This window comes from Protopterus annectens, chromosome 16.part0 (genome assembly GCF_019279795.1).
Source record: "Protopterus annectens isolate FY-2018-M chromosome 16.part0, PAN1.0, whole genome shotgun sequence".
NCBI classification, from domain to species: Eukaryota; Metazoa; Chordata; order Ceratodontiformes; family Protopteridae; genus Protopterus; species Protopterus annectens.
Genome location: NC_056750.1, coordinates 11,173,410 through 11,200,105, shown reverse-complemented (window position 1 = coordinate 11,200,105; position 26,696 = coordinate 11,173,410). Strand labels below are relative to the sequence as shown.

General features: G+C 43.6%; 1 protein-coding gene across 1 annotated transcript in view; it reads right to left on the bottom strand.

Moving 5' to 3' along the window:
- The window catches only part of GTF3C4 (general transcription factor IIIC subunit 4), a 383,864-nt gene extending 357,909 nt beyond the window's left edge, over positions 1-25,955 (bottom strand). The window contains exon 1 of the mRNA XM_044058649.1: positions 24,081-25,955. Within this exon, the coding sequence (XP_043914584.1) occupies positions 24,081-25,871 (1,791 nt within the window). The 5' untranslated portion in view covers positions 25,872-25,955. The remainder of the gene's footprint in view (positions 1-24,080) is intronic.
- Positions 25,956-26,696: the final 741 nt, after the last annotated feature.

Sequence of the window (26,696 nt, the reverse complement as noted above, 5' to 3'; positions counted from 1 at the left end):
TTTCAGTCTCAGCCCAGGGTCAAAAACTGACCAGACATACAAAAGAGATAAGAGTACAATAATACACAAGTGACGGTAAAACAGAAGAATGGTAGGAGCAGTGCTTACAATACCAGGTACATCCAATGTATTAATTTCCAAAACGCACAAACGTTTCAAAACACTTGATAAATCAGAATGGAATACATTATAAATGTGAAAAAGACTAAAGGATCTTGGTGGTTAAGTTAGAGTAGAAAAAGAGTTAAAGTAGATTTAAGTGATGTCACCTAAGGGATGACAAGCATATTCTGCTTGCTTAGGACTTTAGTAGAGAACAGAACTTGGAATAACAGGATGAGTCTTTAATTTCAGATGGGAGGGACTTCCACAGTTTGGGAGTAAGAAATGAGAATGCACAGTCAGAGATGAAGGTTGGATTATAGGTTTTGTGTTTTAGCGCCCGAGTGTTTCAAGTCTCTTAAGTTGTATGGGGAGGGGGTCTTATTAGTTTTGATGTTAAAAGAAGGGAAAGTATGACTATGTAGGAGTCTGAACAGCTGAGATCCAAGGAACAGGTCTGCTGCTTGGTTAACTATGAGCTAGTTTGCCTGTTTAATGTTACAGAATGTTGTTCATTTCTTCCAACTACAGATGAAGCATTTTCTAAGCATCACATTATCCGAATTTGACCTGGTCTCCAGAGTCACTTAAAAGAAACACCATTTAATAATTTAAATGACTGCCCCACAAGGCAACCTCTCTACACAGACCAATATAATGTGGGACATGAAGTCAGAGACTGCTTTCAGCAACTGTTACTGGAAGAAGGGGAAGAAAAATATGTGGGAAGTGATACTAAACGTAATATTCCCAAGACTGGTCTGAAACTTACTAGGATACTAGAAAAATCCTCCTGTACTAGAGAACATATTAGCCTACCTGCCCCAGATGTCAATTCAGCTTAACCATACATTAGCAGTTGGCTCAGTGGGTAAAAGCTTAGGGCTGTAGTTACTGTCAGCCCTAATCTGCCTACTGTGTGACCTTGAGCAAGTCACTTTGCTCCCAAATCGCCCCTGAAAAGGGACTGTGTCCAGTGGGATTACCCAGTTAACAAATGGGTGTTATCATCATGTTATAGAAGCCCATCTGGTGGGGGCTAACCAAACCAATGGTATTTTTTCAATATCATTTTTTTAATTGTGGGGAAACAAAGCCCCTTCACATCCTTATCCTTAGGAAATATTCCCGCTACACCCCCTGCTATAGCAACATTTGCACTACATCTCCTATTATGACAAATTCTGAGGTCACCAAATTTTGAAGTTAGAGTTTCATACAAAGTTCTGTAAGGTTAGTCACAATCTCATCATCTTTGAAGACGATGCCACAAAAACAAGAAGTGGACTGGTCATCTTTACCACTGCTGTCCTTCACCAAGATGCAGACCATAAAATGCGTGACACGGAGCCTGCAGACATAAAAAAACTGGACAAAGGCTCCTATAAAGCAGGTAGCAAAAGTCCGATGGACGCACATCCTGCACTTTGAGGATCCATGGTCGTATTTCCATCTTTATACCCCAACACACATGATTTGAAGTCATGTGACAGACATACAACCTAGGGAAGGAAAAGCTTTGGTACCCCAGCTGGACGCCAGCGATGACAACCCATATGTCAGAAACACTGCCACACTGACTTCACTCAGGACATCAGAAGAGATCAAAATGCAAAACTTAAGCAGACTAATCATGTTTTATTAAAGTTTGACTGATTACAGTAAAAAATACACACACACACACACACACACACACACACACACACACACACACACACACACACACACACACACACACACACACACACTTACTTTTGTTATAACCTCAGACATTGATAAAAGTCACTTAAAAGAATGGAATAAAACACAGTAACAAAGTTAAGAAAGCAGAAGATGCTGGGGAAAACTGGAGGTAAACATTTGCAGGAGGGGCCTCACAGCGATAGTGAATATTACTACATACATACAAATATTTCAGGTACGGGCAATAATGCCCTTTTAGCCTGCCAGTACACCAAAATGGGCAACCTCATAACAAGTGTCTAAGTTGTTCTTCAAATATCTAAACTAGTGCTTGCTTTAATGTCATTTTGTAGTCTGCTCCATTCAACAGCTACTCTCTCGGAGAACCAATTAATAAATATCTCACTCCTACGTAATCGCCTATACAGGTTGTCAGATTTAGAAAGTGTTCACAAATCAGTACATTTATGCTGCACAAGGGAACCATCAAACACAAAAAACGACACATTAAACATTATGCATTTCTATTGCTCTAAATGCAGAATACCTTGCCTATTTCACACATACTTTTTGATTATGATGCGTCTTCTGAAATTTCTTACACACAACACAGGGATCTCCAATTTTAATAACATCAGAAGGTATAAGAGAGCACAATTCGAAAGTAGATACAAGAGAAACAACACTTTGAAGAAAAAAATCTGTTTCATCATTCTGAAAATAGCAACCACAGATTAACACCAGATATGAAAATGGAGTAGTAAAACAAACATTTGCCATTATTTATCCTTCATAATAATCTGCAGTCATGCAAAATGTGTGCTAATTAAGTCTATGACAATAGCTAACAATGCAGATTAAGATGCGTTACAAACAATTATACGTTTTAAAGATTAAATACAAGGCAAGAGATAAGGCTGCTGAATTTTACCAAAGGGAAAGGGGTTTATTTTTCCAAACTACAGCTGTCACAGAGTTTTTATGGCTTGTTATGTCGTGTTAAAGGAACTTCCCTAACATTATGTATACATTACAAGTATTTTGTTAGCATACATCACATCATTTTTGTAGTGTGCATGTATGTCTGTCACTTGTGTCCAGAGGTACTCTCAGTATCTTAAAGAATTACAAAGCCATCCACACAGAACAAGACCATTAAAATATAGCCACTTCTTACCTGCATATGGATTAATTTTCTTTACTGTCTAGAGATAAAATAATTTATTAAACTTCAATGCAACAGCTCTGAACACCAGCAGTAAGAATTAACTCTCTTGGCTTTCTGGGTTCGCGAGTTATTTATCAGGGAGCCTAATACATCTCTGCAATAAACGCTTTTCAATTTTTTCCTTGCCAGTCTCACATACAAGGTAATGCAGCTCACTGTGGTCGCTGCTTTAGTGATATCATCACTAAGAAAATTATTTTCCTGTGCCCCTGTCAAGCAGAGCCACAGAAGTGATCCCCGGGGTGAATTTCCTATTTCCCATCCAATCATCATTATTTTTCTTGAAGAGTGCTAATGAGGAGCTGTGCTTGATATAGACAGGTAGTTTGTTCCAGAGTAATGGGAAGTCTCTGGGACAGGAATCTATCCCTCCAGCATGTTCTGTTTATTATCGTGACAAGGTTTAGGTCCCTAGAGCATGCAGTTCGGAGGGATTGGGATTTCTTTAAGGGGAGCATGTCCAACAGCTCTGGGTTTGACATAGCTTTGTATGTTAGGCAGAGCTCGCCTCCGAGTAGGCGATATGCGATGGAGTAAAGCTGAAGTTTTTGAGACGGTCTGCGTAGTGCATCTGTTTGAGGTCAGTAATCCTCTTTGTGAGGTATTTCTGCGGCCTTTCCAGTTGTTGTAGATGTCTTGTGAGGTACATACCAAAAGGGGCGTTGTACTCTATGATGGGTCTAATGAGTGATGAGTAGAGGGTAACAATGACCTCTTTTTTCCTGGATGAGAAAACTTTTGTGATGAGGTGTGCCACATAGAAGGATTTCCTGACTACTGTGGCGATGTGATTATCAAAGGAGAGACTACTGTCCACCTGTGTCCGAAGGTCTCTTATCACACTTTCAGTGTTAAGTATACTACCGCCTATATGGTAGCTCATGGATACAGAGTTTTTACCAAAAGGGATGACAATGCACTTTTTGGCATTGAGCTTGTGGCCATGGCTTTGACACCAGGCATCTGTCTCAGTGAGGCCCTTTTGTAGGATGTCCACATAGTTAGGAGTTTTGATTATGGCTCCTAGTTTGCAGTCATCTGCGAACTTCGTTAGCCAAAGACCTTCTGTGTTAGCCTGTACTTCAGAGAAGCAGATACCAAACAGGACAGGACTCAGGACTGAACCCTGTGGTACTCCACTTGTCACTGGTCTGAAGTTGGATTTAGAGTCTGCTACTTTCACAGTGTGGGTTCTGTCAGTGAGCCAGTTGGCAACCCATCTTGTGACATAGGGAGTTAGACCCAGTTTAGTGAGTTTATCTATAATTCCAGAGTGGGGGATGGTGTTGAAAGCCTTGGTGAGATCTATATAGGCTGTGTGAACCACCTTACCCTCATCTACGGCTTTGGTGACTGCTTCAAAGAAGTCTATCAGGTTTAGAAGACATGACTTGCCTTTTACAAACCCGAACTGGGTAGGGTCCAGAGTTTGGACATTAACAATGTCATTGTTTATAAGTTCCATGATGATACGTTCCATAGCCTTGCAGACCAGACTAGTCAGCCTAATGGGGTGGTAGTTCCCGGGCTCTGTAGTGAATCCCCCTTTGTGGAGAGGGATAACCATTGCTGTGCGCCATTCAGTGGGCACAAAGCCAGAAGTGAGGATATGATTGAACATGGTACTTAGGTGGGGTGTGAGTTTGTTCTGTAGTTCGTGTAGAATGCAGCCTGGGATGTTGCCAGGTCCATGGATGCTGTGTTCTTGGCTTTGGAGAGAGTGGTTTTCACCTGTGCAGCTGTAATTACAGGAACTTTGCATTCTTCCGGTATAGAGACGGGCCCTTTAGGGGGTGAGAGAGGGGTAAAGTTAGCACTGAACCTATCTGCCAGGATATTGGCAATATCAGTTGGTTCTGTATATTTAGTGCCGGTGTGCTGTAACTCAGAGCAGATCTGAGTGTTGCCATTGAGATTCTTGACATAGCTATAGAATGCTTTGTGGTTGTCTTTAGAATCAGTGGCGATTTTATTTTCGTAATTAGCTTTGGAGGATTTTATGAGGGATCTCAGCTTCTTACTGAGGCTCACCAGGGGAGTTCCTCCAATCGTGGGATTTTACTCTTTTTTTGCAACAGTTTCTTCTTCTGTTGTACAGTTTGTTTATGGCAGGGGACCACCAGATTGGCTTCATTTTTTTGGAGGATAATATCTTGGTTCTGTTAGGGATTGCACGATCCATGCACTTGTGTAAGTGCTTATAAAGTACATTTGTATAGGATTCAGAAGTCGTACCTCTCTGTTGTCCATCAGCATGGGTTTCGTGAAGTTTGCCACTTCTGTCTTAAGAAGCGTGAAGTTGGCTTTGGAGAATTTTTTTACGGTGGTTTCCCTAATGGGGAGGTGGGGGTTGGATGTGGATGTCTAGGATGATTAGCTTGTGGTCGGATCTGACCAACGAGGAACTGACCTCTGGTGTGGAACATCTGTTGCCCATGTTGGTAATGACCTGATAATGATATACTGATACTGATACTGATATATGATAATGATATAGGATACTGCTGCCCCTGGTGGGGGCGTGGATAAGTTGATCCAAAGCGTTGGAATTTATGAATTCCAGAAAACGTTGAGCACAAGAGTTGGTACATGAGTAGTTTTCCCAGTTAATGGTGGGGTAGTTGAATTGCCCATTATTAGGGTGTTAGGTTGCACCCTAATATTTTCCAGTGTATCAAGAAATCAGGAGTGAGAATCCTGGGGTATGGTGGGGGATCTGTAGCAAGCGGGGGATCTGTAGCAAGCTACAATTTGGACTGCAGCCTTGCCCAGAGTTAGCTGCACTTGGATAATCTCGGATACATTATGCTGAGCAACTAGCCTGGAGGTGTGGATATCCTTAATGAATATGGATACGCCTCCACCTTTAGTGTTTCGGTCCAGGTTAGGTGGCTGAAAGGTGTGGTATGAATTATAGCCTGTAACCTATAAAAAAATTATATGGGGCAACTCCTGATTTTGTGGTACCCTGTAACTTTAAATTTGGTATTTTCTGGGAAATTCGGGATGGTTGAGCTGTACGGATAAAGTACAGTTTTGTACCTACCATAAATGAAGATGTTTGAGTGTTCACCCTGCTGCAGTCATCACACTTGGGGTTATCCTGTCGTCAGGCGGTCCCGCAGTCGGCCGGATTTCCAAAGTCTTGGTCCGACGTCGGTTGCTGTCGCCTCATCCCTGACGTCAATGCGCCAGGGGTACATATATTGCAACAGACGCCATTTTCTTCAGTTTTTCTTGCCCCAGATGTCAGGTGCCCCCAAAGAGGTGATCCAAATTAGTACCAAAAGGTGAGAACACTGTACAAATACAAAAACCCTTCAGCTATAAGCAAATACATCAGTAAGGCATAGCAAAGATTTAGCCAGTAGATCAGAGGGGTTGGAAGGAGGGTAACCTGGACTGCAGCAGGGTGAACACTCGAACATCTACATTTATGGTAGGTACAAAACTGTACTATGTTCATCATGTTACCCTGCTGCAGTCATCACACTTGGGTTGAGTCCCAAAGCTAAGGTAGGGTGGAGGCATTATAAAGGGTTAGAGGAGGCAATGAGGCCCTGCAGGACTGCAGTGGCAAAGCCCGCCCTGGACTTAGAATAAAGAGGTAAGTGATAGTGTTTGGCGAAGGTGTGTACAGAACTCCAAGTTGCAGCTTCTAAAATTTCCTTGGTAGGAACCCCCCTGAGAAAGGCTGTAGAGGTAGCTGTAGCCCTGGTAGAATGGGATCTAATGGTAGGAGGAACTGGTTTCCCATGATGGGTATAGCAGAATCGTATGCAATGGCCTATCCATTTTGAAATGGTTTGCTTGGAAATGGGCCTCCCTTGAGAAGCTGTAGCATAGGAAACAAAGAGCTGGTCAGTTTTTCTGAAAGCCTTAGTTTTATCCAAGTAATATCGAAGCTGCCTGTGAATGTCCAAGGAATGCAAGAGTCTCTCACCTTTGTTCTGTGGATTGGGGAAGAAAGTGGGTAGATGGATGGTTTGATTTAAAGCTACACTGGAAACCACCTTTGGCATGAAGGAAGGATTAGTTCGTAGAGAAACTCTGTCTTGATGAAAAATGAGGAAAGGTTCCACTGCCATAAGAGCCTGTAATTCTGAAACTCTCCTAGCAGAAGTTATTGCCAGTAGCAGGACAGTCTTCCATGATAGGAACTGAAGGTCTGCAGAAAAAGCTGGTTCATAGGGATGTAGTGTTAGTTTTTCCAGAACAAAGTTGAGGTCCCATGTTGGTGTAGGTGCTCTTCTAGGTGGTCTAATGTTTTTTGCCCCTCTGAGGAACTGCCTTAGGAGTGGGTTTGAAAATAAAGGTGGATTTGTGTCGTAGTGAGCTGAAATAGCTGAAGCATGGATTTTAATTGAGGAGAAGGAAAGTCCTTTATGTAACATCTCAGCTAAATACTGCAGAATGTGAGGCATATGAGGCTGAGTTGTGTCTTGGCCCTTAGCTTGGTTCCAAGCAGAAAACCTTTTCCATTTGTCCGAGTAAGCCTTCCTGGTGCTTGGACTCCTGGCTTCTAGCATAACATCCAGCACTGCTTGTGAAAGAGGAGCTGGTTGGCTGCTTAATTTATTTGCCATGCAGCCAGGTTTAAGGGTTTGATCTGGCTGTGTAGAATCTGCTTGTCCTGCTGCGTGAGCAAATGAGGTATTTGAGGCAATATCCATGGTGGACTGTGAACCATATTCTTCAATAGCGGGTACCAGTGCTGTCAATCTGGGGCTATGAGAATCATTCGAGGTTTCTCCTTTTTGGCCTTCAAAAGAACCTTTGTGAGAAGAGGTAATGGAGGAAAGGCATATGCTGTCAGGTTTTTCCAACTGAAGGAGAGAGCGTCCACTTTCCAAGCTTGATGGTGGTATGTCCTTGTACAAAAATTTTTTCAGCTGGTAGTTTTGAGGACTGGCAAACAGGTCTATATTTGGTAGGCCCCATCTTTGAGTTATCATTGCAAATATGTGTGGGTCTAGCTTCCACTCGTGGGGATCCTTGATATTTCTGCTTAGGTCGTCTGCCAATGTGTTTTTCTGTGCTGGCAGGAAGTGAGCTTGTAACTGGACTTGGTAGGCGAGAGCTGTGTTCCATAAGATTACTGCCTGCCTGCAAAGAGGGTAGGAATGTGTGCCCCCTTGTTTATGTACCACATTACTGTGGTGTTGTCTGTCTTTATTGCCAGTTGTCCAGGTTGTAGTAGATCCTTGAAGGCTGTCAGAGCTTTCTGTACAGCTAGCATCTCTTTTTGGTTTATGTGCAGTTTTCTTTGTTCTGCAGTCCATAGGCCTTGAATACATTGCCCTACCATGTGTGCACCCCAGGCATAGTCTGAAGCATCTGTTGTGATAGTCTGCCTGGGTGGGGGCAAGGTGAAAGGCTGACCCTTGTTGAGGTGACATGCCTGTGCCCACCATAGAAATTCCTGTTGAAGGCAGGGAATGAGAGATATCACTGTGTCCAAGCTGTGGCTGTGTTGAGACCATACGCTTTTCAAGTACCATTGTAGTTTCCTCATATGCATTTTTGCAAATGGTATTATCAGAATGCAAGATGCCATGAAGCCCAAAGCCTGCAGAATTTTTCTTGCAGTTAATTGGGTCTTTGTTGCCATTGTCTTGAAATATTGAGTCAGTTGTAATTGCTTGTCTGGTGTAAGATAAGCCTTCTGGGCCGTTGTGTCCAAGCTGGCACCCAGGAATGTCATTTTTTGTGAGGGTACTAGTTTTGACTTCTTTTCATTTACTGTGTACCCCAGAAAATTTAGTAGATGCTTCACAAAAGCCAGATGTTGTAAAAGAATGTCTTTTCTTTCTGCTTGGATGAGGCAGTCGTCCAGGTATGGATATATCTGAATTCCTCTTTGTCTGCAATATGCAATTACTGGTGCCAGGCATTTTGTGAATACTCTGGGCGCAGTAGATAAGCCAAAGGGCAGTGCAGAGACTTGATAATGAGTCAAACCTGCAATGAAACGGAGGTATCTTCTGCAACTTTGTCTGATAGGGACATGCAGGTATGCCTCCTTGAGGTCCAACGTTACCAGCCATGCTTCCTTGCCCAACATGGGAAGTAGCTGCTGTAGTGTTAGCATCTTGAACTTGGGAACTTGTAAATAAGTGTTGAGAATTGAAAGGTCCAGAATTGGTCTCCAAGCATTTTCTTTTCTGGGTACTAGGAAGAGTCTTGAGTAAAATCCTTGGCCTTGCTCTTGAGTTGGCACCCTTTGAATGGCTCTCATGGCCATGAGAGCTGTAATTTGTTTTTGAGCCTCTGCCCTTTGATTTTGTGGCAGGTTTGGCATTCCTCTTTTTATCGGCAAGGTGTGAAAGTGGAATCTGTATCCTCGTAAAATTATGTCTAGGACCCATTTGTCCTTTGTGACCATATGCCAGTTGTCTGCAAATAGTGCTAGTTTTCCCCCCAGGGGGGCTGACAAAAGAGCTTTGTTTGGCCAGCTGAGGTGCAAGTCATCGAGTTTGCCTTCTTGGTGGATTGAGACCTGTCTTCTCCTCCCTTCTGGGTTGGAGTGCCCCATTGGCGAGGCTTATACTGAGCTTGTGATTGTCCTCTGCCCCTTGGGCGCCTGTATTTACCCCTCTGAGGCCTGTCAGTGGCTGGAAAGGACCAATTTTTTGTTGGCCAGTTTCTGCTGAAGCGAGGGGGTTGTACCTGTAAGAAATCTTTGACTGTCTGCATAGATTTTGCCTTATCTTCCATTTTCTTTAAAACTTCTTCTGCTTTAACACCAAAAAGAACATCCTGCTGTAAGGGAGCATCTAGTAGTTTTGCTTTAACATGATCAGGCAGACTTTGTTCCTTTAACCAGGCATGCCTACGTATAACTGAACCAGTGACAGCTGCTCTGCAGGAGGCCTCTAAAGAATCAAACCCACATTGTAAGGTATGTTTGCCCACCTGCTCGGTGGCGTGCAACAAATCCTGTACTTCTTTCATTTCAGTCTGTTGAGGTAAGGTGGTTATCTTTTGTTTTAACTGAGAGATCAGAAATTGCTGATACTTAAGCATATGAAATTGACAGTTTAGAGCTCTCATAGCTAAAGTGGCTGAGGTGTAAACCTTTTTCCCCCATCTGTCTAGTGCTCTTGAATCCCTTTCAGAAGGTACTGGATTTTTAGCCATGGAAGCCTTAGCCCCCTTGGGACCCTGGGAGATAGTCTCTGGGTCAGCTACTGGGCTTTTGTAAAGAAATTTGTGGGAATCAGGTACTCTGTAGTATCTGTCAGGTTTGGCCGGGGCAGGAGGCAGAGAGTCAGGGTTGAAACTGGACTCTAAATAGACATCATCCACAATGTCCAAAACAGGAGGGATGGCTAGAGGTCTGTGTTGGGGGAATAAAAGAAAGTCTTTGAGCCTTTTCTTGGAATCAGAGTAATCCTGACCTTCCCAGTGAAAATGTTCCCTCATAGTGTGTAAAGTTTCCCCAAAAGAGTAATCTTCTGGAGGGGAAGCTGAGGGAATAGAGTCCTCAGCATCAGAATCTTCATAAGGAGAGAAGGAATGGTCTTGGTCCTCAGAGGAATCCGAAGAAATAAGACAGTTGTTCAGAGGAAACAGATTCTTCCTCTTGTCTAGGCCTTTTGTCAGGAGGAGGCTGAGAACCCCTGATAAGAGAAAACAAATCTTCAGCCATCTTGAGCATCTGTTTCTTAGGCATAGGGCCTTGAACAGGAGACTGAAGTGAAGCCTTTTTAGATTTGGAAGGAGTCTTTGATTTGGAAAACGTTTTGACTGTAAGAGTCGTCGGTCTGAAAACGCCTTCAGAAGGCGATGACGTTTCCGAAGTACTGACGTCCTTGGAAGGTAAATCGTCGGTAGGGCCTGAAGTAAGAGGCTGTGTCGGCCTAGTACATTCCGTCAAAATATCCGTAGCGGTCTCTGGTTCCTGAACTGCGGTAGTCTGGGGCTGCGTCGGAGCCTCACTGTTAACCGGAGACCGGATCAACCGAGGCCTTGGAATCGGGATTAGGCCTGGGCTGTCTATCCTTATCCCTGCACTTTTTGTGCACGCCGGTAGTCGATAGCTCCGACGGCATGTTATAATTAAATTTTCTGCCAAAAAAGTGTTGTGCGAAATCAAATCGTCTTTTAATAGTACGTTTATTAAATCTAGCACAAAAACAACAAGAAGTGACGTCGTGATCAGGGCCTAGGCAAGGTATGCAATAAGAATGAAAATCCTTATGAGGTATTTGCTTCCCACAAGAAATACAATTGTTAACTTTTTCTGACATCGGTCTGAGGCAAGAAAAGTTTCCCCAACGGGGTACTTAGCTTTATAGAAGACTTCGGTCTGAAATTCGAATTCGAAAATCTCAGGAGTTGGCCGACGGGCACTTGCTAACTGCTTCTGCTTCGGGCACTGCGCGGCAAGAAAGACTGAAGAAAATGGCGTCGGTTGCAATATATGTACCCCTGGCGCACTGACGTCAGGGATGAGTCGACAGCAACCGACGTCGGACCAAGACTTTGGAAATCCGGCCGACTGCGGGACCGCCTGACGACAGGATAACCCCAAGTGTGATGACTGCAGCAGGGTAACACGATGAACATCCCCTCATCTCCATAACCACAACTGCAGTGCATTCGAACAGCCTAGTAAACAATGTGCTCAAAATGATACAAAGCATTTAGAGTGGCATTGAATGGTATCTTGATAGTCTGTGTGCATCTGGCAAGCTGTCTAAAGTCTGAGAACACAGTATATGTTAAGACTTGCATAACTTTCTACACATTTCCAATATCATTTTCAATAATGTCTACTTCTGACAACTTACAACACACGGCTGACAAGAACAGGACAGCAACTAGACACTGCACAAACACATTCCTAAAGGCTGTTCAGTTAAACTGCTATGGCTTGCTATGTATTTTAACAAATCCAAAGAATGGTCTGCATTAAATGTTTATTCCTATAATAAAATGTTTACTCTATAAGCACTTTCTACTAAATCTAACAAAAACTTGAGTTTTTCCGCTCTACTATATAGATAGAACTTGACAACACTGGAAAGAAAAAGTACAGTTGTGTACCTACCATAAATGTAGATGTTTGAGTGTATTCACTGTTGCAGTCATTACACTTGGGTTATCCTGCTGGCAGGCTACCCGCAGTTGGCCTGAATTCCAAAGTCCTGGTCTGGCGTCAGTTGCTGTCGCCTCTTCCCTGACGTCAGTGTGCCAGGTGTATACAAGATGCAGCAGACGCCATTTTCTTCAGTTTTTCCTGCCCCAGATGTCAAGTGCCCCCGAGGAGGTAGGCAATACATATTGCTTATAAAAACATACACTACAATAAACAATGACTTCATCTACACGCAAATACACCACATAAGTTGTATAGGACGGAGAAGTATAGATAAGTCCCAGCAAAGAAAAGGGGATGGTGGGTGGGTAACCTGGACTGCAACAGTGAGTACACTCGAACATCTACATTTATGGTCGGTACACAACTGTACTATGTTCATCGTGTTTCACTGTTGCAGTCATTACACTTGGGTTGAATCCCAAAGCTGAGGTAGGGCGGCTGGGTCTAAACAGGATTAGGAGAAGCTATGAGGCCCTGCAGGACTGCAGTGGCAAAGCCTGCTCTGGATTTAGAGTAAAGAGGCAAGTGATAATGCTTGGTAAAAGTGTGCACTGAACTCCAAGTTGCAGCCTCCAAAATTTCCTTGGTTGGTACTCCTCTGAGAAAGGCTGCTGAAGTGGCTGCTGCCCTGGTAGAATGCGGCCTAATATTCTTAGGCACTGATTTGCCATGCTGTGCATAGCAGAAACGAATGCAGAGTCCTATCCATTTTGAAACAGTCTGCTTTGAAATAGCCTTTGCTTGTGATCCTGCAGCATATGCTACAAACAGTTGTTCAGTTTTTATGAAAGCTTTTGTTTTGTCCAAGTAGAAGCGGAACTGCCTGTGTATGTCCAAAGAGTGCAGAAGTCTCTCCCCTTTATTCTGGGGATTTGGATAAAATGTTGGCAAATGAATGGTTTAGTTAAGAGCCACACTGGATACTACCTTTGGCATAAATGTTGGGTTTGTTCTTAGAGAAACCCTGTCCGGATGAAAAATTATAAAAGGTTCCACTGCCATTAATGCCTGTAACTCTGGGACTCTTCTTGCTGAAGATATTGCTAGGGGCAGAGCATTTTTCCATGATAAGAATTTTATCTCTGCTGTATTGGCTGGTTCAAAAGGGGGTAGTGTGAGCTTTTCCAAAACAAAATTGAGGTCCCATGTAGGTATTGGTGCTCTCCTTGGGGGGGGGTCTTATGTTTTTTGCCCCTCTGAGGTACTGTCTTAGCAGTGGATGTGAGAAAATAGGAGGTTCCGTATTGTAATGAGCTGAAATGGCAGAGGCATGGATCTTAACTGATGAGAAGGATAGGCCTTTGTCCAGCATCTCAGTTAGGTATTGTAAAATCTGAGGAATATTTGGAACAAGTGGTTCAAGTCCTTGTGCCTGGTTTCAAGCACAGAATCTCTTCTATTTTTCTGCATAAGATTTCCTGGTGCTGGGGGTCCTGGCTTCCAAAATGACATCCATAACAGCTTTAGAGAGAGGTGTGTTCTGAGTGGCTATATTATATGCCATGCAGCCAGATTTAAGGTTCTGAGTTGGCTGTGCAGGATCGGATTGTTTTGTTGAGCCAGAAGATGAGGAATTTGAGGTAAAGTCCAGGCTGGGCCTTGAGACAAGCTCTTTAGGATTGGGTACCAGTGCTGGCATGGCCAGTCTGGGGCAATCAGAACCATTTTTGGCTTCTCTTGTCTGACTTTTAGGAGTGCCTTGGGGAGGAGAGGCAGTAGTGGAAAGGCATAAACTGTTAGGGTTTTCCAGTGGAATGATAGAGCATCCACTTTCCAGGCTTGTGAGTGATAAGTCCTTGTGGAGAATCTCTCTAGTTGGCAGTTGTGAGGGGAGGCAAATAGATCTATGTCTGGGCATCCCCATTTCCTTGTTATCATGCTGAAGACTTGTGGATCTAGTTTCCACTCGTGAGGGTCCATGAGGTTTCTGCTTAGTTTGTCTGCCAGAGTATTTTTCTTTCCTGGCAGGAATGGTGCCTGCAGATGTACTTGATAGGTCAGTGCTGTGTTCCACAAAGTCATGGCTTGCCTGCAGAGGGGTTAGGAATGTGTGCCCCCTTGCTTGTTTATGTACCACATAACTGTAGTATTGTCCGTCTTTAGCAATAGTTGTCCTGGATGTAGTAGATCCTTGAAGGCTGTCAGGGCATTCTGTACAGCTAGCATCTCTTTTTGATTGATATGAAGATGCATTTGGTCTGCAGGCCACGTGCCCTGAATACATTTTCCTGCCAATGTCTGCCCCAAGGCATAATCCGATGCATCTGTTGTTAGTGTCTGCCTAGCTGTGGGTAAAGTGAAAGACTGTCCCTTGTTGTGGTGACAGGCCAGTGCCCACCATCGAAACTCCTGTTGCAGGCAGGGAATGAGAGTTATTGTTTCCAGGCTGTGACAACATTGAGTCCAAACACTTTTTAGATACCACTGTAGCTTCCTCATATGCAGTCTTGCATATGGAATTAGCAGGATGCCATGAAGCCCAAAGCCTGCAGAATTTTTCTTGCAGGTAGCTGGGTCTTTGTTGCCATCATTTGAAAGTAATGAGTCAATTGCCTTTGCTTGTCTGGCGTGAGATAAGCCATCTGGGCAGTTGTATTTAAGCTTGCACCCAGGAATATTATATCTTGAGGGGGCACTAGTTTTGATTATTTTCGTTTACGGTGTACCCTAGGCAAATTAGTCATCTTTTTACAAATGCCAGATGCTTTAGTAGAATGTCCTTGCTCTCTGCTTGAATAAGGCAGTCGTCCAAGTAGGGATATATTTGAATTCCTTTTTGTCTGCAAAATGCAATTACTGGTGCCAGGCATTTGTGAAGACCCTGGGCGCAGTAGATAAGCCAAAGGGCAGTGCAGAGAATTGGTAATGCATTGAGCCAGCTATGAATCTGAGGTATCTTCTGCAAGACTGTCTGATTGGGACATGCAGGTATGCCTCTTTGAGGTCCAAAGTAACTAGCCAAGCCTTCTTGCCCAGCATGGGTAGAAGTTGTTGCACTGTCAACATTTTGAATTTTGGAACGTCCAGGAAGGTATGTAGAATAGACAGGTCCAGTATTGGTCTCCAGGCTTTGTCCTTTCTGGGTACCAAGAAAAGTCTTGAGTAAAATCATTGTCCCTGCTCTTGTTGTGGTACTTTTTGAATAGTCCTCATGTCCATGAGAGCAGAAATTTGTTTTTGTGCCTCTGCCCATTGATTGTGTGGCAGGTCTGGCATACCTTTTGATCTTGGTAGGGTGTGAAAGTGGAACCTGTAACCCTGAGAAACAATATTCAGTACCCATTTGTCCTGGGTGATCATGTGCCAATTTTTTTTGGAAAAGTGCTATTTTTCCCCCTAAGGGGGCTGCCAAAAGGTAAGTGCTTGGCATTTGTAGAGGAAAGTCATTGGGACCGTTTCCAATAAGGTTGTGATTTGTCTTCTCCGCCTTTGGGGGCTGAAGCACCCCCATTGTTTAGGTCTGTATAAGCCTTGGGGCTGAGATCTGCCTCTTGGGTGTCTGTATCTGCCTCTTTGTGGCCTGTCGGACACTGGAAAGGACCAATTTTTAGAAGGCCAGTTTCTGCTAAATCTAGGTGGCTGAATATGTAAGAAATGCTTTAACATGATCAGGTAAACTCTGTTCTTTTAACCAAGCATGCCTTTGAATGACAGAACCTGTAACTGCGGCTCTGCAAGAAGCCTCTAATGAATCAAAAAGTACAGTTTTGTACCTACCATAAATGTAGATGTTCGAGGATTCCCTTGCTGCAGTCCTGACAATTGGGTATAGTCCGCGTCCCAGTCGGCCCGAATACCAGAGTATAAGGCTGACGTCGGTCATGGCGCCTTAGACTGACGTCAGTACGTCAGGGTACTAATGCGCATGACCGACGCCATTTCCTCAGTCTTTTCTTGCCCCAGATGTCAGAAGACCCAAAAAGACAAGTCCCAAAAACAACCTGCACCAAAAAAAAAAAAACATGTACAATATATACAGTAATATATACAAAAATATAAGCATGTAAACTCACCTACACAACCACCCTGAAACACAGAGGGGAAGGAGGGAGGGTAAATTGGACTGCAGCAAGGGAATCCTCGAACATCTACATTTATGGTAGGTACAATACTGTACTATGTTCTTCGTCTTCCCTTGCTGCAGTCCTGACAATTGGGTAGAATCCCAAAGCAGAGGTAAGGGAGGCTGGCAAATTATAAAGTAGCAGGAGCTGACAACATGCCTTGTAAAACAGCTGTGGCAAAACCAGCTCTAGTCTTAGAGTATATAGGCAGGTGATAATGCCTAGAGAAAGTATGCACTGAACTCCAAGTAGCTGCTTCCAGAATATCCTTAGTTGCCACCCCTTAGAAATGCTGTTGAAGTGGCAGTAGCCCTAGTGGAATGAGGCCTAATCCCAGCTGGAACCTCTTTGCCATGATGGGAATAACAAAATGCAATGCAAAAGCCAATCCACCTAGAAATAGTTTGCTTTGACACAGGCTTGCCCTGTGAACTTAAAGCAAAAGAAACAAGTAACTGTTGAGACTGCCTAAAATCTTTAGTCCTGCTCAAATAATAACGCAATTGCCTGTGTACATCTAAAGTGTGCAAAATCTTTTCCCCTTTATTTTGAGGATCTGCAAAAAACGTAGGCAAATGAATAGTTTGGTTTAAAGCCACACTAGAAACCACCTTAGGCATAAAGGAAGGATTAGTACGTAATGATACCCTGTCCTTATGGAAAATCAAAAGGGCTCTACTGCCATAAGGGCCTGCAACTCAGACACCCTTCTTGCAGAAGTAATAGCCAACAGAAAAGCAGTCTTCCATGACAAATATTTCAATTCAGCAGTAGCTGCAGGCTCAAAAGGTTGTAGAGTAAGTTTTTCCAACACAAAATTGAGATCCCAAGCAGGAGTAGGAGCTCTACGGGGGTCTTATATTCTTTGCCCTCTAAGAAACTGCTTGAACAAAGGATGCGAAAACAAAGGTGGGTCACAATCATAGTGAGCTGAAATTGCTGCAGCATGAATCTTTATGGAAGAGAAAGACAAACCTTTGTCCAATAATTCAGTAAGATATTGAAGAGCCACACTCAAATTAGGCTCTGAAATCTCCAAATTCTTTGCTGTACTCCAAAATAAAAATCTCTTCCATTTTTCTGCGTACACTCTCCTAGTACTAGGCCTTCTAGCTTCCATAATCACATTTAAAACTTGTTGAGGAAGCTGAGACCTACCATGCTTCAACACAGAATATGCCAAGCTGTGAGATGAAGAGATTGAAGCTTGACATTGAGCAGATGACCGTCCTTCTGAGATAACAGATGAGGAATCAGAGGTAAAGGCCATGGAGGCTTCTTTACAAGACTCCTTAGAAGTGGGTACCAGTGTTGCCGAGGCCAATCTGGAGCTATCAAAATCATCCTTGGCCTGTCCTGTCTGACCTTTAGTAATACCTTTGGAAGAAGAGGTAGAGGTGGAAAGGCATAGACATGAAGGTTTTTCCAACTGAAAGACAGAGCATCCACTTTCCAAGCTGTGTGATGAAACCCCTTTGTGCAATACTTTGGCAGCTGGTGGTTTAGTGGAGAAGCGAACAGATCTATGTCTGGAGTTCCCCATGACACTGTCAATTTCTGAAATACATGAAGATCCAGTTTCCACTCGTGGGGATCCATGATTTGTCTGCTTAATACATCTGCTAGGAGTTCTGTGCTCCTGGCAGAAACCTTGCCTGAAGAGTCAGTTGCAGGCTTAACGCAGTCTCCCATAAAATCATTGCTTGCCTGCATAGAGGATAAGAATGTGTTCCCCTTGCTTGTTGATGTACCACATGACAGTTGTGTTGTCTGTCAGAATCAACACCTGCCCTGGAAGAAGTAACTCCTTGAACGCCATCAATGCAAACTGGACTGCTAACATCTCCTTCATGTTGATATGTAGATGCTGTAGTCTGGCAGGCCACTTGTCTTGTATCCACTTTCCATTTAGATGAGCTCCCAAGCAGTGTCCGAGGCATCTGTCGTTAAAATCTGACTCGCCTCTGGCCGGGTCACAGAGAGTCCCTTGTTTAGGTGACATTCCTGAGCCCACCACAAGAATTCCTTTTGAAGGCAAGGTATTATTTGAATGACAGTGTCCAAATCTTGGCAGTGCTGTGTCCATACATTTTGAGATACCATTGCAGCTTCCTCATATGCAGTTTGGCATTGGGAAGCACCAGAATACAAGATGCCATGAACCCTAATGCTTGAAGGACTGTCCTTGCAGTCAGCACGGACTGATGAGATAATTGATGGAAGTAAAGTGACAGACTCTTTTGTTTGTCCGGGGTTAAAAGGCCATCTGGGCTGCTGTATTCAGTCTCACACCCAGAAAGCACATGTCTTGAGAGGGTACTAGACTGGACTTTATTTCGCTCACAGAATACCCTAGGCATCTTAGCACTGCTATGACATATTCCAGATGCTGTAGAAGGTGTTCCTTTTCTTGAGCCAGAATCAGGCAGTCGTCCAAGTAAGGATAAATTTGAATGCCTTGAAGCCTGAAGTAAGCTATCACTGGAGCCAGAACCTTTGTGAATACTCTGGGCAGTAGATAAGCCAAAGGGCAATGCAGAGAACTGATAATGAAAATCTCCAGTTCGAAACCGCAGATACTTTCTGCAACTTAGCCTTATGGGCACATGAAGGTAAGCTTCCTTGAGATCCAAAGTTACCATCCAGTGATCTTTGCCCAGCAGAGGTAACAGTTGCTGTAACGTCAACATCTTGAACTTGGGAATGTCCAGATAAGTGTTGAGGATAGATAAATCCAAAATTGGTCTCCACGTGTTCCCCTTCTTTGGTACTAGGAACAGGCGAGAATAAAATCCAAGCCCCTTTCTGACACAGGGACTGGCTGAATAGCCCCTATCTGGAGTAACTGAGAAACTTGCTTGTGAGCCTCTTTTCTTTGTGGAGGAGGAACATCTGGCATGCCTTTGAAAGGGGCATTGTGTGGAAATAAAATCTGTACCCGTGATGAATGATATCCAGCACCCATCTGTCTTGAGTGATTAAATCCCAATTTTCTTTGAAAAGAGACAATCTTCCTCCCAAAGGAGCTGCCAGACGAGAGTCCACTGGCAGCTGAAAAGGCAGGTCATTGGTTCTGCTTACGAAAGGACTGACCCCTGCCCTCACCAGAAGTCTGAGCAGGTGAACTGTCTGATCTAGGCCTAAACGAACCTTGAGCCCTGCCCCTACCACGGCTAGACCTACCCCTAGACTGGGAACCATAAGCAGGATATGTCCACCCCTTAGCAGGCCAATTTCTACTAAACTTCGGAGGCTGCACCTGCAAAAATCTTTAACAGTCTGCATAGACTTAGCTTTGTCCTCCATTTTCTTTAAAACTGCTTCCACAGGCGGTCCAAACAACACATCAGACTGTAAAGGAGCATCCAAAATCCTGGTCTTAACATGCTCAGCTAAATTCTGATCCTTCAACCATGCATGTCTGCGAAGAACAGAACTAGTAGCAGCCACCCTCGAGGAGGCCTGAACAGCATCAAAACCACACTGCAAAGAATGCTTACCCACTTGTTCAGACACATGAACCAAATCCAGCAATTCTTTACACTCAATACCTTCCGCCAAAGCATCCACCTTAGATTTCAATTGTGAAAGGAGATAATTCTGATATTTCAGCATATGAAATTGACAATTCAACGCCCTCATGGCTAGAGTGGAAGAAGTATATACTTTCTTACCCCACCTATCCAAAGCCCTTGCCTCTTTATCAGAGGGTACAGGATTTTTAACCACAGAAGCTTTAACACCTTTAGGCCCCTGAGAAACAGTTTCTGGGTCCGCCCTGGGACTCTTAAACAAATACTTATGAGCTTCGGGCACCCTATAATACCTATCAGGCTTAACAGGAGCAGGAGGCAAGGAATCAGGGTTCAGAGAAGCCTCTGCAAAACATCCTCCACCACATTCAACACAGGAGGAATAGCTAAGGGCCTATGCTGGGGCAAAACAAGAATTCCCTAAGCCTTTTTCTGGAGTCAGAGTAATCTTGGCCTTCCCATTTAAAGTGCTCCCTCATGGAGTGAAGAGTCTCTGAAAATGAAAAATCCTCAGGAGGAGAAGCTGAAGGAGTGGAATCATCCACATCAGAATCAGAATAAGTAGGAAACTCTTGCAAGTCTTCCACAGAAGACTCTGAAGCCTGTGAACACTGTTCAAAACTATCAAACTCCTGTTCTACCCTAGGCCTCTTATCAGGTGGGGGCATAGAACCTCTAATCAGAGTAATCAAATCTTCTGCCATTTTAAGCATATGTTTCTTAGGCACAGAGCCCGAAATGCTAGGAGAAGCCCCTACAGAAGCTGAACTTGGCCTTCCTTTAAAAGAAGCTTTGGCAACAGAAGGAGAGGCCCTAACTACCTTGGGAAGAGAGGGAAGAACAGTTACCTGAGAAGCCCCCTCAGCCTGGCCTACCTCCTGAGAGGGCACATCCTGTAACAGTAAAGTATCTGCCTGAGACTCCATAGAGACTCCTGGCAAAACCTCTGGCTCCCCTGAGCCTTCTAAAGGACCGACGTCCGGGACTGCCGGTTCCTCACCCCTAGACTTCACTGTTTTGTCCTTGCGCTTCTTAGATGAAGCAGGCGGCGGAGCATCCGACGGCATAGTATAATTGCAACGCTTCCCAAACACTAACCTAGCACAATCAAGCCTCCTCTTAATAGTGCGCTTGTTAAATCTAGCACAAGAGCGGCAACCAACAACGACGTGCTCAGGCCCTAAACAAGGTATACACAATGTATGATAATCCCTATGCGGTATCTGCTTCCCACAAGAAATACAGTTATTCACTTTTTCTGACATCCGTTAAATACTGAGGCAAGAAAAACCAAAATGTTCTAACGGGTTACTTAGCCAACTCTGTATTCGGTCTGAAACTCCGGTTTCGGAAAATCTCAGAACGCCAACCTGCACTCGCAAAATTGCTTCTGCATCGGACCATGCGGCAAAAAAGACTGAGGAAATGACGTCGGTCATGCGCATTAGTACCCTGACGTACTGACGTCAGTCTAAGGCGCCATGACCGACGTCAGCCTTATACTCTGGTATTCGGGCCGACTGGGACGCGGACTATACCCAATTGTCAGGACTGCAGCAAGGGAAGACGAAGAACATCCACATTGCAAAGTATGCCTTCCCACTTGTTCAGTTGCATGCAATAAATCCTGCATTTCCTTGTTTTCAGAACATTCAGAGCTTGTAAGCATTTTCTGTTTTAGCAAAGACATTAGGTATTGTTGATATTTAAGCATGTGAAACTGGCAGTTTAAAGCCCTTGCAGCTAAAATAGCAGAGGTGTAAACTTTTTCCCCCCATCTGTCCAGTGCTCTAGAATCCCTATCAGAGGGAACAGGTTTTTTTGCAGTGGAAGCCTTGACCCCTTTGGGACCCTGAGAAATAGTTTCTGGATCAGCAGCAGGGTTTTTATAAAGAAATTTATGAGAATCTGGAACCCTATAGTACCTATCTGGCTTAACTGGTGCAGGGGGTAAAGAATCAGGAGTCAAACTGGATTCAGAAAATACATCATCAACAATATCTAGTACAGGGGGGATAGCAAGAGGCCTGTGCTGAGGCAATAAAAGAAAGTCTCCGAGCCTTTTCTTGGATTCTGAATAATCCTGGCTCTCCCAATGGAAATGTTCCCTCATGGTGTGCAGGGTTTCCCCGAAAGAGTAGTCCTCAGGAGGAGAGGCTGAAGGGATAGATTCTTTAGCATCAGAGTCCTCATAGGGAGGAAGAGAATATCCCTGTTCTGAAGAGCAATCAGAAGACATAGAAACCTGGTCAGAGGAGTCATAGTCAGTGTCTTGCCTAGGCCTTTTATCAGGAGGGGGATGGGAACCCCTGATCAAAGTAATTACATCCTCGGCCATTTTGAGCATGTGTTTCTTTGGCATGGATGACTGTCCAGGAGAATGCTGTACTTGTTTCTGTGTCTTTAAAGGTGTTTTAGATTTTGCCTTGGCTGCTGAAGTGGTCTTGATAGCAAACTGTGTAGGTCTGAAAACACCCTCAGAAGCCGATGCCTGCTCAGCGGCTCTGGACCCATTTGAGGGAATAGTTTCCGTAGGCCCAATACCTTGAGTTTCCAGAGGCCTAGCTGCCTCCACGTGGGAGTCGGAGGCGGCCTGTGGCTCTGAGGTAGCGGGTGTCAGGGGCTGCGAAAGCTCCTCTCTGAGAACCGGCGACTGGCCTAGAAGAGGCTTCGTCGTCGGTTTTAGACCTCGGATGCCTGTCTTTTTCTTTGTCCTTGCGCTTTTTATGGACTCCAGTCGTCGGTTGTTCCGACGGCATTATATAGTTAAACCTTCGGCCAAAGTAATGTAAAGCAAAATCGAACCGACGCTCGATAGTGCGTTGGTTGAATCTAGCACAAAACCGACAACTAGCAACGTCGTGGTCAGGGCCTAGGCAAGGAATACAGTAAGAATGAAAATCCTTGTGCGGTATTTGCTTCCCACAAGAAATACAATTGTTAACTTTTACTGACATCGGTCTGGAGCAAGAAAAAGTTTCCCCAACGGGGTACTTAGCTTTACTGAAGACTTCGGATCTGAAATTCAATTTCGAAAATCTCAGGAGTCGGTCGACCGGCACTTGCAAACTGCTTTTGCTTCGGGCACCGGGCGGCAAGAAAGACTGAAGAAAATGGCGTCGGCTGCATCTTCTATACCCCTGGCGCACTGACATCAGGGAAGAGGTGACAGCAACCGATGCCAGACCAGGACTTCGGAATTCAGGCCGACTGCGGGTAGCCTGCCAGCAGGATAACCCAAGTGTAATGACTGCAACAGTGAAACACGATGAACATCAGCAGATTGTGAAAGGAAAGAAAAAAAAGAGAGATCATTATCTAATGACTTCAAAACCTAAATTCCTGTGTTATTACTCGAATTTATGTTACAGTCCATGGGACAAATGAATGGAATGTACTCAGAAGTGTACAGTACCAGCATTAAAAATGCTAGTTACATTTCTCACTTTTTAATACAAGGGAGACTGCTTCCTATAATAAAGCACAACATGCTACAATGTAAAATGGTACTTTTGCTTGAATCTTTTTGTATTACAATAACTGCATAAAAAGTGGCTATACTAAAATGTGTACAAGTACAATTCAAAATACTGCAATATTTTGATTACTGCAACAAACCGTTGGCTGCATTTATGTCCTGCTCCATCCTCAGTTAAACCTTACTACACTTAACTGCAGTGTCATCAACTATACCATGCACCCTTCAGACTGCAAAAATGAGTACATCGAGAAACTGGCAAAAAGGAAGGACATCCTTCTGGGACTAGGAGATAAAATTCTTTCTTTAGGACTTTCTCTTTCTGCAGTTTCAACTATAATAATATTAAAGTAACATGTACCTCCTGGAAACTTAGCAGGTTTTTGAAGGCCAAATCATGTAACAGCCAAATTCAAATGGCCAAGCAAATTATCTTTGCTGGGAAGTATCAGAGCTCTGGGGCTAACAGAAGAGTAACCACAATTCCACATATTTGCACTTGCTCACAAAGTAGTTCCAAATACACTCAGGCATCAAACTGCATTACAAATTCTAGGCAGCATATGCTACCCCTCCCCCAAGTGCCAACATTTCTTATTTGGTAGGGGTGTTGAGGGTGAACACTGCAGCAGTTACCTGTGATGCACAAATAGTCTACCCACAATCCTCAGTCAAGAAAATCTGTTTTTAAACTAACAAATCAGGTAGAAGACTGAAACTCATCCAATGACAGTAAACTACAGTGTGAGAGTTGTGCAGCTGGAACTTGACAGAGGGGATTACTACCCTCAGATTTCAAACCTTCAGTTATATTTGACAAAATGCAACCAAAAAAAAAATCACATGGAATTAACTACACCTTCACATATTGCTAAATAGCACATACCCGTGCAGTTCGGTCATCGTAAGAAGGATCCGACATCAAGTAATCACAGACTCCCCTGGACGGTACACTTGTGTTTTCAGTAATCCATGTATGCAAATAGACTTCACCAAGTACATGTTTCATATGTTCCCGAGTTAAGTGCATCTCAACAGCCTCAATTCGTGCTTGGACTGCCAAAAGTTTCTCTTCCAAGGACTCTTCCTTTTTTTCTTTGCCAGATTCTAGATTATCATCCTCTGGCTCTATAACAGGGTCTTTACTCAGCTCTTCACTGTCAGAGTCTCTACTAACTTCTGCTGCAGCCCGTTTACGACTACCTTTTTGCTTTAGTGCAGAGTTTTTCTGCTGTTTCTCCCCAGTGCCTTGCTGTTCTTTACAGTTTTCTACCTCAATGTTTCCACCTACCTGCATTTTTGAATCATCCTGCGATGGCTTCCAAGGTGCTGCAGACGGGGACTTCTGCAAAGACTGGTATACAATCCTTAAAAGAAAAAGCTTGAACCGCCAAAGGTAAGTGGAACCATTCAATTCCAGCTTTCGATTCAAGGCCTCCTGCAGATCCTCAGAAATCTGCTTCTCCTTCAAGATCTTCCATCGCACGAGGTCCATCAAATCTACTTGCTTAAATAAGTTCTGGACAGAAGACTCCATAAGTTGAATAGCTGCTTCTTCTGGAGTCATAAGTGTAACAAACTGGACATGAAAGTTTCTGTTAACTGGATGAAGTCCATTATTCATTCCCTCTGTTGTAACTGCAGACATATATGCACCATTTGGACTAACTGCTATCCCATGAACTCTCACAGAGCCCAAATAATCAGGCAATTTAATCAAATCATGATCAAACTTTACTGCAACATCAGTGAAGATAGGAGTCAATTTTCTAATTTTTCCATCTGTGGAGCAAGTATATATTGTACCATTTTGTCTGTCAGCAGCCACTGATATAATAGGTAATGAATGAAGTCCAGTCACATGTGAATTATGTACATTTAGTCCAGCTTTGGATATCAAAAGAAGACACCAAAATACATAAGGCCCTCTTGCAGCAACTACTAAGCTGCAATTACACTTCTGGTGTGGGTGGTAAAGAGACAGGCATCTAATGCTCTGGACTGGCAACTGGTCTGTTTCTTGCCATAAGACAACAGGCTGCCTTAATGTAAAGTAGCCTTTAACAGCTTTTAAATTGACAGGCAGGATTTTAACTGGCCCAAAAGCACTTCCAACAATAAGACCACTCATCTTTCGACCACTGTGCTCGTACTCCCACCATGAAAGGACACTGGGAGAACTTATCCCAGATTCTATAGTATTACAAGAGGTAATGGACTCCTTTCCCAGGAATGGGATCTGAAACTGCCAAACAGCAATATCGCCATTTTCAAACAGCACAGCTAAAAGCACTGTGCCGACATCTAGGCACTCATTGTTGAGCTTCACTTGCTGAGTGGTGCAAATAGACGACCACTCCATCCTGACAGGACACTGCATGCTATGTCTCCGCTCATATTCAGAAAAATTCTCTGCCTCACTTCTAGGAGCATCAAGCCTTGAGTGTTTGAAACTTGTTTCGTACAGCATATCGCCATAAAGTTCTGTAAGGTCAGCAAGTTGAAGCCACTGAAGTCTGTTTAGGTTTGCCTGAATTGTTAATCGGTTATCCAGAGTTAAAGCTGCTAATAAACATCGTCCATTGGAATCGCAACCCAAGGGAGACCAACATGTGTATTTGAACCCTCGCATGGACGGCAAGGCTTTTCCATCTGTATTGAGAACTCTGTCCAACATAAAAGTCTGGCTAATTGTAAGATCTTTTGAATTGGCAAACCTTTCTTTGCACTCCAAGACTTCCTTTTTTGAGCCAACCTATTTAAAAAAGGAGTAATATCAATATGAATATACTCAGGAAGGTACATGTAATGCTAAAATAGAAACAGAACATTTGTGCTGGCAAGTTAGACATGCAATCTGAGGAACATTTTCCATTTATTCTTCATAATCAGATTTCTATTTGCAACTAGAAAAAAGGGGTGCGTGTTCTACAGATTGCCTTTTCTGGAGGACTTAAACATTTACTATTAAAAAAAACTTATTTTGAAATATAAATATTAAAAAGAGCTTGACATTCGAACTTCTCCATACCATATTATTTATTTAGCAGAAGAAATGACAGTACATTGTGAAAACAATTTTGTACCAGAAGCGTAGGTACAGTGCTGTAATTGCTTCTCTTTCTTGTAGGTGCAGTCACACTCGCCCACTTCACTAGACCACAAATGTTCTTACAATTGGTTAGAACTCTGAGTCATCCTTACAGGCACACACAGATAAACAAACACTGCCATCTTAATGATCTGACATTACCTTCTTGAGTAATGTGCTCTGGCGTCATTCGTTTAAGATGTTACCCTTCACCAGATGGTGTGGTTAACTGATCTTTGAACACAATCGTTTCACCGACCCTCAGAGAGCACCGAACAGTCAACATGAGTGGGGAGACAGTCTCTCTACAGAACAGAGGAACACTTATGAAGACATGTTAAATGGAGCCCAGCACAGCAAAAGCAAGATGTGAAAATGTGGTTTGATTAGCCGGCACCTGAGAAACTGAGT